At 31.7% G+C, this 13121-nt stretch overlaps 1 protein-coding gene across 1 annotated transcript in view; it reads right to left on the reverse strand.

Annotated features, from left to right (window-relative positions):
• Positions 1-101: 101 nt before the first annotated feature.
• The window catches only part of LOC125070470 (putative phosphatidate phosphatase), a 90604-nt gene continuing 77584 nt past the window's right edge, over positions 102-13121 (reverse strand). The window contains exons 4-6 of the mRNA XM_047680360.1: positions 4370-4531; positions 3245-3421; positions 102-2853 (exon numbers count right to left, since the gene is read on the reverse strand). Of these exons, the coding sequence (XP_047536316.1) occupies positions 2740-2853; positions 3245-3421; positions 4370-4531 (453 nt within the window). The 3' untranslated portion in view covers positions 102-2739. The remainder of the gene's footprint in view (positions 2854-3244; positions 3422-4369; positions 4532-13121) is intronic.

Consider the following 13121-nt stretch of genomic DNA (forward strand, 5'->3'; position numbering starts at 1 on the left):
TTACATATGTTACTGATAGATGTCGTTGTTCGTATTCAATTAGCATTAAAAAGGATCTATTAAAAAACTTGGCTTAATTTAGAACGTATTTATTATGCTTCTGTATTCTTATCCTAATTATACTATTAAAATATAATAAATAGCTGCCAAAAAAAATCTAGTCGTAGGCAGTGTTCGCTCATAAAACTACATAATATAAATAATTTAGGTGCATTGTAAATGTTGTACACGTTATATTCTTAAAATATTTTTTTTTTTATAAAACAACAGTTTTTTTTTTATTATAATGTGACTTAAAATATTAATTATTATAGATTTTCAAAAACCAACTACATTATGATTTACAAATACAATTTTTTCTCATAAACCCTTTAGGCCAAACTTTTTCCAAAAACATTGCATTTATAAATAAGATTAATTAAAATTAAAAAAAATCCTTACATACGTTTAAAAGACATAGGTATATAAGGCACAAAGCAAATATAAATATTAACGTATAATATACACTCAAATTTTCAATAAGTAATCTGAAATTAAGTAAAATTTTTTACACTGTTTTTCCCGCCAAAACCTCTATTTTAACACATAGAATAAAAAAAGTTTTTTGATCATATTACTATGAATAATATGCACCTCTGAAAATTCGCTTAAAAACTCATAAAAGTATACAATATTCTATAAACTAATAAAACTGCAACATTTTTGTTTCAATTATTTACAATAATATATCACAGAGTAAAAATACAACCCCTGTCTTCAAGACTGCGGTATTTTTTATCTACATCTACAAATAAATATTTTACAAATGAGCGTGTAGTTTTTTTTTATATAATAAAAACGTTATATATTACTAGAAATGCGTCCAAATTGTTTAAAAAAAAACTGCTAGAAAATGCTTCGAAATTAACTTAACATAATTGTACTGTAATCTAAAATACTCATATAGTTGATTTTAAATTATTAATAATATATTTAAAGGTTTAAGCATACTTCTATTAACATCCGATTCTACAATATAATTTGAATTTTTTTATTAAATATTGACTACACAAAGTTTTTACGAAATTTCTTACATTAGTAATTGCGCTAAGTGATTTTATGACTACAAATTGACATATTTTTTTTTAAGAATTACAAATACATAATTAATATTAAAATAGTATGTTTTATTTTATACAGTATGATATATAGATGTAAAGAAAAAAAAAAAGTAAATACAAAAGTGTAAGAACAGACATATACATTTATGTAAATATCATTAAAAAATTAAAACGAAATAATTAAGATTAAGAGAAGGATTAAGTTTGAAATGAAGACAATAAAAATAAATACTTTTTATCTGATATAAAATGTGCATATTCTTATCTAAGACTATATATACGTATAGTTGTATATGTACATACCGTTACGAATAGTCATAGCATGTCATACAAGCACTTAAACGTGACAAGCCGACGAATTAACTAATATGAAATATGTATCTGTATGGAAGACGCGAGTTTAAATAATTATTTGTGGAACTTTCTTATCGATCACGTTGATCGTCGTTTGTATGGAAAATTAGGATTTAAAACATCAAATCACGTATAGTGTTTAGTAGAATTATGTAAAAATATCGAAATATTGAAATTAATAAGTATAGTCCCGCTAATCTAGACGATGATTTTGCGATAATCAGATAAATCCAGACGGCATAGCTTAAAGAATATATTTTATGATATACTTGCGTTAGATCTAAGACTAGATAGAAACTAACGCAAGTTTCTATCTAGTCTTAGCGTGACTTTACTGTAGTACATTTATCGCTCAAAATATAAAAATTATTTAGGGTGTGATTGGTTGAACTGCATTATGTCTTCTTCTCTCGAATGTGATAAAGACAGAAAGAGATAAATGATTTTTAACGAAACACCGCTTAACGGCTTTTACAAGTACGATACAGTTCTATGATGTATTTGGACCATTTTTGTTCACGTCCATTTTCAAGTTTGGTCATTTTTGATGTATTATATTCTTTTAGTTGTAACTATATAAGATAACATTTTACAATTATTTACTACTTACATATATGTAATAAGTTTGTGTATTAGTTAGGGTAAAATAGGGTTTCCAAATGTTTCGAGACATTTAGACACGAGCTACTAAAAGCGCTTCTATACGCTGGAGAACAACGTATAAAAAGTAGTCTAATCATCTCGAAATTCGATCGATACGGTCTTACCGATGTTGCCCGAACGCACCTTACGGAACAAATTATTTAGAATATATTTCTAATCAAATAATATAATATACATACATAAATATATAAGTCCGTAAAACATTGCATTTTACGTCATTTCGTTTTTAGTTCAAATATTTGGATAAAATAATATATTTGTAGTAACGCTTTAATAATATTTGTTTTAAGTTGTATAACGATAATATTTATCTGTAAACAGTTTTAAGTTTTCACAGTCTGATATTTTATTTTTATTTTTGGCAGCTAATGTCAAAATGCTTTGACATTAGCTGTCAAGTGACAAACGGGACGCATCCGAATTCGTTATTCATGCGTCATTCACGTGTAAGTTATCGAATACGAAAATAGTTCAAAATGACCACTGTCTCACTTTTATGTGTAAAAAATGGAAAATGCTTACGTAAGCAATTTCGTTACAAGTCCATGTATTCATGGGATATCCATGACACGTTCGGTGGTCATGGCTCCTCGCTCAACGAGCTGCGGGAGTCGGGGGAATGTCAAACATTCCACCCGGTTGCTGACCGTGTGTTGCCGTTGGTGGTCAGCTCGTTGTCGTGGTGGTTGACTGTCTGTCTGCGCGGCGTCTTGCGGAGATCGGATATGAAGGTGAACTGTGGAATAGAATAAAATTTAATATACAAGTTTGTGTCTATTAATATTTTATTTTATTTAATTTTTTATTATTGATAGTACCCAGCAGTTAGCAGAATACTCATTTGCCCGTCTACCTTGCCATAACTAATTTAGAATACTGAATGAATCTGATGACCAATTCCTTAAACTAGAGCGAAGCCGCAGGCAACAACTAGTTATAAATATATATGTAAGAACAGTTTTAGCAGCATTGAAACATTTCTTCCATTGAGTTGAAAATTCGTAGTGCTGTTGTTGGCATGTGAAACATGAAGATTTAGAGCTTAGTATCATCGGATTAAGTGACGCAAGACCGACATTAGCTTCAATTATTAAAGGACAGAAAGATGAGGCTTGAGGTGAACTTACCACAACAGCGGCGTATATGAGCCCAATGCTGAAGCCCGCGAGCACGTCACTCCAGTGGTGTTTGTAGTCGGACACTCGAGTCATCACCGTGTACCACGCCATCATTATCAAGACGAACTGGATTCCGTGGCGGAGGAGCTTCGAACCACGCCATGTGAAGCGTTTGTGAAGATACATCTGGAATAGAAAAAGAGAACCGTAAATTTGTATTTGATTCGCGACAGTTTATTTAACTCATTATTATAAATATCAGAATTAAAACGGTATCAAAGAGAATTAATAACAGAAAACATGCTTAATTCTTACATAGATTTCACACGAGAACAAAAATCGGCTTACGCTATTATATATAAGATATAACAGACCGAAGTGGTTGATTGAATGATCGACGCATCTCCGTTTAAGTATTCATAGGGTAATTTTCTTTTTCTAGAGCACTTATTGGGGCGGAACAAATAACGCCACGCTAAGAAGTTATAGGGGAGAATGTGTCAGAACCGCTACGGGGCACGGGCAAGTGTTTCTAAATACAGTTAATGTAAATTGATTACGATGAAAAGTAGTACGCTTAAAATTATAAATCTTTAAAACAATGAACAGAATGAATACACTTTTAATTACAGATATGCACAACATTTATAACGTAACTTACTGTTTAGCTGCTTTAAATAGTTCTTTTTTTATAAAAATACAAGTTAATTATTTGTCTAAGTGAGTTAAAAGGAACGACACTTTACTCGGTGCGATTGTAACAGCCTGTATAATCGAATCGAGTAACCTGCTACTTTAGGACCTCTTAATTTGGAGAAGGTTTTGAGCTTGATCTCATGCGCGTTAGTGGATAAAAATGGCATAAGATGAATTACAAACAAATTACACATGAAAATTCATCGGTGCTTGTCTGGGTTAAGACTGCAATCATAGTTTAAGGTTAACATGTTCTAAACACTGGGACATCTAGTCTCGAATTAAAAATCACTTTTCACCTTTAAAAAGGGATATTTTACTGAAGACGTATAATCCTATAGTCAGGTTTGTATTCTTTGTGATAAGTGTCTTTATCTTTGGAACTAAATAGATACTTAAGCAAAACACTTATTTAAATTGTATTATTAAATAACTTACCGCAAAGTAGAACATGGTATACGCGGAGAAAGAGGAATGTCCACTCGGGAAAGACAATCTCATCTCCTTCTTCAGCTTATCATCAGTTCCGAGACAAGTGAACTTCTCAATATACCGCCATTTATTCTCCGGCAGAGTGCAATCAATATCCGGCTTACATACCTGTCAACAAGGAGAATAATATTACGATATTATTATACTTTCAATAAAAATGCAATATCAAAGGTAATAAGGTCAGATCTTATGACAATATTATGTTTACTAATGAAACTTTTATTGAAAAAGGTAAACCAAGCAAACTCAGAATGTCACAATTATTTGACATTCTGATTTGCTTGGTTAAAGTTATTCTTAACAAAGTAGTTCATGCAAAATCAACACAATAGATATTTTATGATAACGGTTAATATTGTACAAAACACAATGATAAATAATGGAATAAAAAATAATTATAGGTTATGAGGCTTATCGTAATAATTCTGTTTAAAAAAGCGATATATCATTGACGGTAAGGTTCTTCTGAACGAAATTCGGTCACGGGTCCAGTTTCACGTACATGTGTGCGTAAACATAGTCAATATACTTATTATTATTTTCTTTTCTGCTCCTTCGCTTTCACAATCCTAAAGTATTATAAGCCAGAGATCAGGCGATGGAGCAACGGCTGTTATTGACAATTTTTTTGTTTAGAACTCGTAACTGATGGGTGAGTCGAGGATATCAGGACCTCCTTACCTTATAAGATAGCTACTAGAGACTAATCAATCGAGGCAAATATCTATACTACAACATACAATACTAAAGGGACTATTTTTTGTAATACCCGATTGGAAAAAAACTACTAAACCGAAATACATAAAACTTATACTAGAAGATAAAGCGCGTTTCAAAGAAGGTTAACACGAATACAATATGTATAAATATAATACTATTACACATATGAAGCTTCAAAACAATTGACGTGACAAGCATATTTGATCTTTCACTTTTAGTAAACTTATATTAACACAAACGTTAATAATTTGATTGCTTAATACATCAACCATAAAGTTGCATATCAAATCTTACAAAATTAGCACTTGTTAGAGGAAATATATATCTGTAATCAGTTGTAAGTGGTACTTTAATGGTAAATTAAATTACGACACATTTGCTTATGCCGTTTCCTTTCAACCACAAACTGATTGCTGAATCGGATTGAATAAAATAGGCGATAACCTATGAATTGCTAGTTAACTCCCGATAATAAAACTCCATGCGTAATTTTAAATGCAAATACTAGCTATAAAATTATAAGCCATTCTGCAAAACATTCTTGACGAGTACACGCCAATCATCTTCTGTAGCATAACCGGTTGGTATAGTTGTAAATTGTCAGACAATTATTATTTTTTTACGGTCAAAGCGTTCCACATTGTTTATTTGACTGATTGCCGCTACGCCTCGAGACATATTCGATACAAGTTTGCATGTAATAAAACCGTCTCATTTGTAGTATCAGTTAAAATAATTTTGAGAAAATGTATTTAAATCAATTTTAAATTTAAACTCGTTTCTTCGGACTTTATTATATAACATTACAGGTGGATCGATTCAGTAGGTCTTTAAGTGTAGACTCCTTAATTGGTGTACCGCTAAACAGCTTATCTTGTATATCTCTATTTTAAGATGGTTAAACAAGTGTGATATAACAGCAAAATTAGATCCTATGACAATATTAATAAGGACTACTAAATCAACATCTACAGTATCATGTTTATTTAGACTGCTACCTATTAGCTCGTTGGCCTTTTAATAATAAATTTAAAAAAATATGAAACCTCTTTCGACTACTTCAATATTCCTTTTCTTTTTAATATTAATCATACCATTGTTTACATGCCTTACCTTGTTATTATACAATCTTTCATCATTGGCCATACGTCAATCATTGAATCAGGTCCATCATCGGAAACAAGTTTCATATAGTCGATAATCGGTTTTATACCAAAATTGGCGGTTATAACGATCTGTTGCCTTTATAAACTGGGAAAATATTTATTTTTCGCGTTTTGCATACTAAGCCGGTGTAATTTAGTAATTACGCGGTCAGCGAGGCTGACTGGGGAGCCTTAGGCAAGCAATTTCACAAGGAATGAACGACAAGTAGCGTTCCACATAATTTACAATATAATATTTATGATACTATTGACCTTTTAAATTGATTAAGCGATCTCTTACAAATGTTAAGAATCTTGTTATAAACGTTTGTTTAAAAATTATAGTTTATTTGAATATGTAACGTTGTTTATTTGCTAAAGGTTTTATTTTGGTATAATTTAGATAATACATCAGAAATTAAGCAAATATGAAAATATTATATCTAAATGATTACGCAGAAAAAAATACGCAGGAAATATTATGTAAAAGAAAGCGAGATAAAAGTAAATTTTATTTGTATTCCACGTAAGCAAGTGTCAAAACATTTAATCCAATTTGCACGCAATTAGTACACTTAAAATAAAATAAATCTATATTGGCGTCTTTTAGGGTAATATATTAGGGCCAATTTCTATTTTCATTTTCGTCAACTAGGTGCTACTGTAATTTCAATTCGAATATAAATAGATCAACAGACACATTCGAACGATAACTAAACAGTTTTCAAAGAATTAATAGAAGCTTCACTGTAAAAATGTAAGAAATTTATTAAAAATATATGCATGAACTATTAGAAATAAAACCTTTTATACATTCACTGTAGGCCCTTGTATTTATTAATGATTGGTCACGATCCTCGACTACAGGTTTTGAATTTAATGAATATTAGAAAAATGACACGTAAAACCACCTTCACGTACCTCAATACACGTACACTACGTACAGGTGCTTAGTTTATAGGAACATAGATCTTCATAAACATTGTTGTGTGTAGATTTATCTTTTACAGTGCATATTATAAGCACGACCTTTTAGTTAAGCGCTAAGCGTCTCGTTTTGTTTATTGTAATATTCTTTATTGTTTAAACTAACATTACCCTCTCCATATCTTGGAAGGCGATCAGAGGCGAATTCGTAAAAGCTACAAGGCAAATAATTATGTTGTTTTGAGTTTACATTATTAAATCTTTTTATACTTTTCCCTTGACATTTTTACTGATATGTCATTGTTGAGTTGAAGAGAAATCGCCTTGAAATAAAAAGACGATTAAAATTAACCTTTTGATGTAACAATTGTAAATCGATGTTTTCTTATATTAATTAAATATTTACTAGAAATGATTGGTTTATAGAAAAAAGTATCTTTTAATCAGATTTAAATGAATTCCAAAATAAGATAACAAGTCTCATAACGTTTAATTTTTAATGTTTATTTAAAACTAAGCATCGTTGAAATATATTATAGGTCTATTTCGGAACAGCTGTTTCTGATATCAGTATTTCAAACAATTATTTCCCTTCATACCTGATTATTTTTTTTTTTTTAGAAAAATACAACGCGTGTCTCCCTACGGGACACCTAATACAATATAACGAAATATCTGTCTATATTCCTACAAATCAACGATATCGTAGCTAGGTATAATCTTATGTTCGTGCCGGAGCTAAATTGATTCGCCAGGAACGTGACCGAGGCAAATCATCTCGCGATATGTGACGTATATTGTGATGTACGCGATATTAAACTTACGTTTATTGAACTAGAAACACGAGACGTCACGAATGTAGAATGATTTAAATGGCGCTAATGCTCTACAATACGATAACATTTAAATTGTTAATGTAGAAAATTAAAGACAGGTGACACATGATTTCTTTTACAAAACCGTATGAGACAGTCAAAGTCTAGCTAAGTATTTATTTTGTTATTTTTATATAGTATGACTGCAGTCTCTTTTGGCCTAGCAGCTAGTTTATTTGATCTTTAGTCTAGAGAAGTTAGAGAACTTAATAAAAAGAGGTTATATAATTTTGTTTAAATCTGGCTTTCTGTGAAACAAAGTAAGCTACAGTGAATTACAACTCACGACGGATAATAAAACAACAATAATGATGCGGAAATACGCTCGCGGACAGATTGTCTGTGAAAATATTGTGGCACTTACAATCAGGCGTGCAATTTCATAGTCAGAGCTGATCCCCCCTAGGGCTCTGTGAGTTCGTTGAAATCACGAGGCATTGTTACTATTTTATTGAATATATATTTAAGTTTTTTTTAATTATCAAATCTCCAAACGTTGCCTGTACCGTTGTTTTCTGACCGCCTCATTAATCTAGTGGCTAGATATAAAACCTTATATCCAGAGAGATAGAGATTAATAAGGATTTTCCATCAAAAAATTTTTATTCTGTAGAAATATTGAAAATTTCTTTAATAAAAGCAGACATGTCCCAATAGAGGACTACTGGTTCTTAACCGGAATTTGGCGTGTTTAAGTTATGGTAAGTACCGTTAAGTTGTCACGTGATTTAGTATTTATTTAATGAAGTTTATCTCATTCTCGGCGGTAAAGGTAACACTCGGAAAGAAACTAGCATACATTAGATGACATTTCGTCATATATTTGCGTGGCGGTATTGGTTCGAAATCCTTAACCCACAGAAAAGGACTTCGTTCAGCAGTTGATTATATATAAGCTGGTATTAAGGTTATCGTACAATATACATACAAATATAAAACAATTCATATATCACATTCATGAAATATAATTAAAATCCAATCTAATATTTTCCAATTTCCTACATATAATAATCTCAAGCTGGAATATGAAAATTATCAACCGCTTCGTTCAATCATAACACGTCGTTGACAAGTAATATACCTGCATTGATACAAGAAGCCCGGAGGCTCGGAACTGGTTCGAGATATAGCCGAGATAAAACCAATCGTAAAATCGTCTCTTAGATAGCGAGCAGATGATATCGTGTCTCGATTTAATAGACCTATAATGATATTCTATTTGAAGTTAATAATTTATGTGTTTGCGTTGCTGTGATTCAATTTCATCTATACTGATATTATAAATGCGAAAGTAACTCTATCTGTTTGTATATCTGTCCATCTGTTACGCTTTCACGGCTAAATCACTGAACCGAATTTGATAAAGTTTGGTATGAATCAAACTTAAGCCAATTGAACGTTAAATAGTTTTTTCTACATTTTGTAACATTATATCGGCTTTTATCATCAACTAAGCGGATTTATGTAGTCTTCTGTAATTATAAAAAACGACTTTAAGTAATTATTTAACTAACTTTGGTAGATTAAAAAATATTAGGTCAAGATCAAATCTACGATCTGGACTTCGTGCAAACTCTTCTGGGTAGGACCCGTTCAACAGTTACTCTACCGCCAAATACCAATATGTATTACTGTTCTGGTTTGGCGGCTGAGTGAGCCCGGGATATAATATCTTAGATGTCATGGTATTCCATGCCTATTTTTTGGCGTAGTAAATGATTTCTATTTCTTACATTGGCAACGTCTATAGGTCAGTCAGATGGCCTACTTCTCATTCGTCTTTCTGTTACAAATTAAGAAATAACTATAAAACACAAAAGCGACGTAGCTAGATAAACTTATATATATGTATTTAATATATTAAATTATATTGTCACCAGGACAAAAATAATGTTCGAAATTCCAGCTCTATAATTCGGTTAAAACTGGTTTCAAATTTACTACCAAAATTTGACATAGCATTTGCTATATATAGCATTTGTTAAGATGATTGACAGGTGACAAGTAATTAAATAAAAACTCTCTAAAAAGTTCTGATAGATTGGTACCTAGGGCCAGTAAGCCAATTCCTATTGTGTCAAAATACGTGTGAGTTGTCTTGTTTGAATTTTTGAAAAGAGGGTGATCCTATGTTACGGTGTCTTCCTGACCAAATTCGCTTACGGCGGGAATTCTCGAGGCCCATAAACCCTGCACATAAACATCTGCACGGGACTTTCAAGTGTACTCGAGTATTCTAGTTGTATACATTTGTGTGTGTGCAAACATAAGTGACTTTTACTCCTTCAGTCATAATCCGATGAGTTCACGCGCAGGACCGACATGTTTTCCAAGGCCCTGGAGCCTGGAGTGTCAACACTGGCATTTTACACGAACAAACCCAATATTTTTTTTATTAGTTTGAATTGGAGTTTGAAACAAAACTCGAATACATACTATACTATACTATACTCGGTAGTCGATCGAGGATCCATGTACACGAAGTCGAGAAGGTTATCCATAAGTGGATCATGCATTCACAGATGAAAAATAAGGCAGTAAATCCATTGACGGTAACAATGGCTACCCGGATGTTTAATGGCTCATTTAAACCGTGTCAGGTTTTATTGAACGATTATACTGGTAATATTACGAACAGATCTATCTACATATATTATAATAAGCATATTATAGTATTGATTGGTGATAAAGAGAAACAGCGAAGAAACTGCTATGCGTTGGAAAACATTGTTTATACATCATTTTTCAGACATGACATGAATAAGGATTGATGAATTTACATCCTATGTATAGCTGAATCATGGAATAATCTACTCACCTCATTAGCAATAAAGCAGGTCTAGCTGGGTGATATTACATAGCTGTTACACTTACTATAATTATATTACAGTTGCAAAAAAAACAATGTAAAAGTTCGTCTTAAATATATTTATGGCAACGTCATGATGGTTCGTCATTAGCTCAAAACTTTATCTTCAAAGGGAGGGGATGACTCAGCCCATCAATGAGACAATTACAGTCAGTTCAATGTTTTTGAATTTATTTTCGGTTTATGAAATTCAAATTCCTCAAACAAACTCTTGGTTTATTTGACAGACACAACAATATGCGTACTTTCGTAAATAATACGAATGTTTTGTTTCGTTGACCCAGATTGAATATTAGGGTCGGTACACACTCGTTTGGTTTTTAAGTTTTATCGGGCGTTTTTAAGCGATGATAAAATGGTAATGATAAAATCATTATTTACAAGTTGTTTTCAATTACACACAAATGCATCACTTTAATTAAAAATTAAACTAGCGATCGTAAGGAATGTTCTTCGAGATTCTGGAAAATACCGAGAACTGCAGAAAAGATATTGAATTTAAATTCATAAATTTGGGATTGTTTGATTGCTGTTTGGTATATATATATAAAATGCTTTAACAAGTAATTTCTTAAAATACATAATCAAATCATTAATTTGTTATTTCACCTGACTAACGACCTTGTTCATAAAATCGATTACAATCGCTGAATCGAGTAAGGCGATAATAAACCATTGCAATCGATATAATTGAGTGTGGATTACACCTTATTGTAATCAATGTTGGTATTTTGAAAACGTGTAAAGAACAAAAACATTTTGCACGTGGATAATAACTAAAGAACGGTTCCGGCTTTCTACGTACGTAAACACAGAACTACATACAGAATAACATATAAAAGTGTTTATTCAACGAAACAGTCGGTAACTGTATTACACAATACAAATTTGTGGCTTCAATCAACAAATTTTAAAAACATTGTTTTTTTATGGTATAGGTAGGCGGACGAGCAAATGGGCCACGTGATGGTAAGTGGTCGGCACCGATCATAGACAATGGCGCCATAAGAAATATTAACCATTCCTTATCACATCGCCTATTCCCCCCCAATATTGGGAACTAAGCTGTTATGTCCCTTGTGCCTGTAGTTACATTCGTAAATAAATATATAACCATTCGTTCAGGAATATTTAAAAAAGGTCCAAACAACTTTTTGAACGATAAATCATTAGTAGCAATGACACCAGCGGTATTGAACATATATGTGTAGCGTCAACTTTAGATACGTTCGGAGTGACAGCTTGTGGTATCTAACCTACTTAAGCCTGTGGTTGTAATCAAGTATTCGTATACCTAATACTGGTTGTTGTAAAATTTATATTACTAGTTGTCTGCGGCTTCGGTCGCGTTTTAGGGGTTGGTCGTCAGAAGTTAGGCATAAAAAGTAACCTATGTCCTTTCGTGGAATTGAAGATTGCTTTATACTAAATTTCATTGAATTCGGTTTAGTGGTTTGGCTGTGAAAGAGCAACAGAAAAACAGTCAGACTGAGTTATTTTTGCGTTCATAATATTAATAGTTGATAGCCGTTCACTCGTAATACTGATCCAGAAACTTATCCGTCTGTCTACTGTGTCCAACAATAAAACACCTGGGACAGTTAACGTTAACAAATTGTTTGGATTTTTTTTTTATAACTAGACGTTATACGTATACGTTTAAAAAACACAATTTATTATTACTAATTAGTGATTACTTCACAATTTGTACTAAAAATCGAATTTACATCAATTTTAAATACACAAACAATATTTGTATTAATGTAGTACTTAGTATATACACTCAGATTTAATTACAGTAGAATGTACAGTAGAATAATAATAAATTATATACGTCTCGTTATGGAAGGGCGGGGTCATTTAACAGTCTATTCTTGGTCAAGGAGGCCTCAACCACAAGCATTATTGTGTCAGCTGTTATTCCAAATAAAGTTTTTTTTTGTTTGTTCGATATTACACAAAAACTATAATCTGATATTACATACATATAACTATTGCTTAAATCATACTCGCACATACTAAGATCATTAAAAAACATATCTTCGTATCACGCTATTATTTATTATAATATAGATTGTAGGTTATATATGTACGAAATTCCCGTTTCACGAACAGACAGATCGGTCCGTTGTCAAATGTCAACATGTAAGGCGAGATCGCTG

This window comes from Vanessa atalanta, chromosome 17 (assembly GCF_905147765.1).
Source record: "Vanessa atalanta chromosome 17, ilVanAtal1.2, whole genome shotgun sequence".
Taxonomy (NCBI): domain Eukaryota; kingdom Metazoa; phylum Arthropoda; class Insecta; order Lepidoptera; family Nymphalidae; genus Vanessa; species Vanessa atalanta.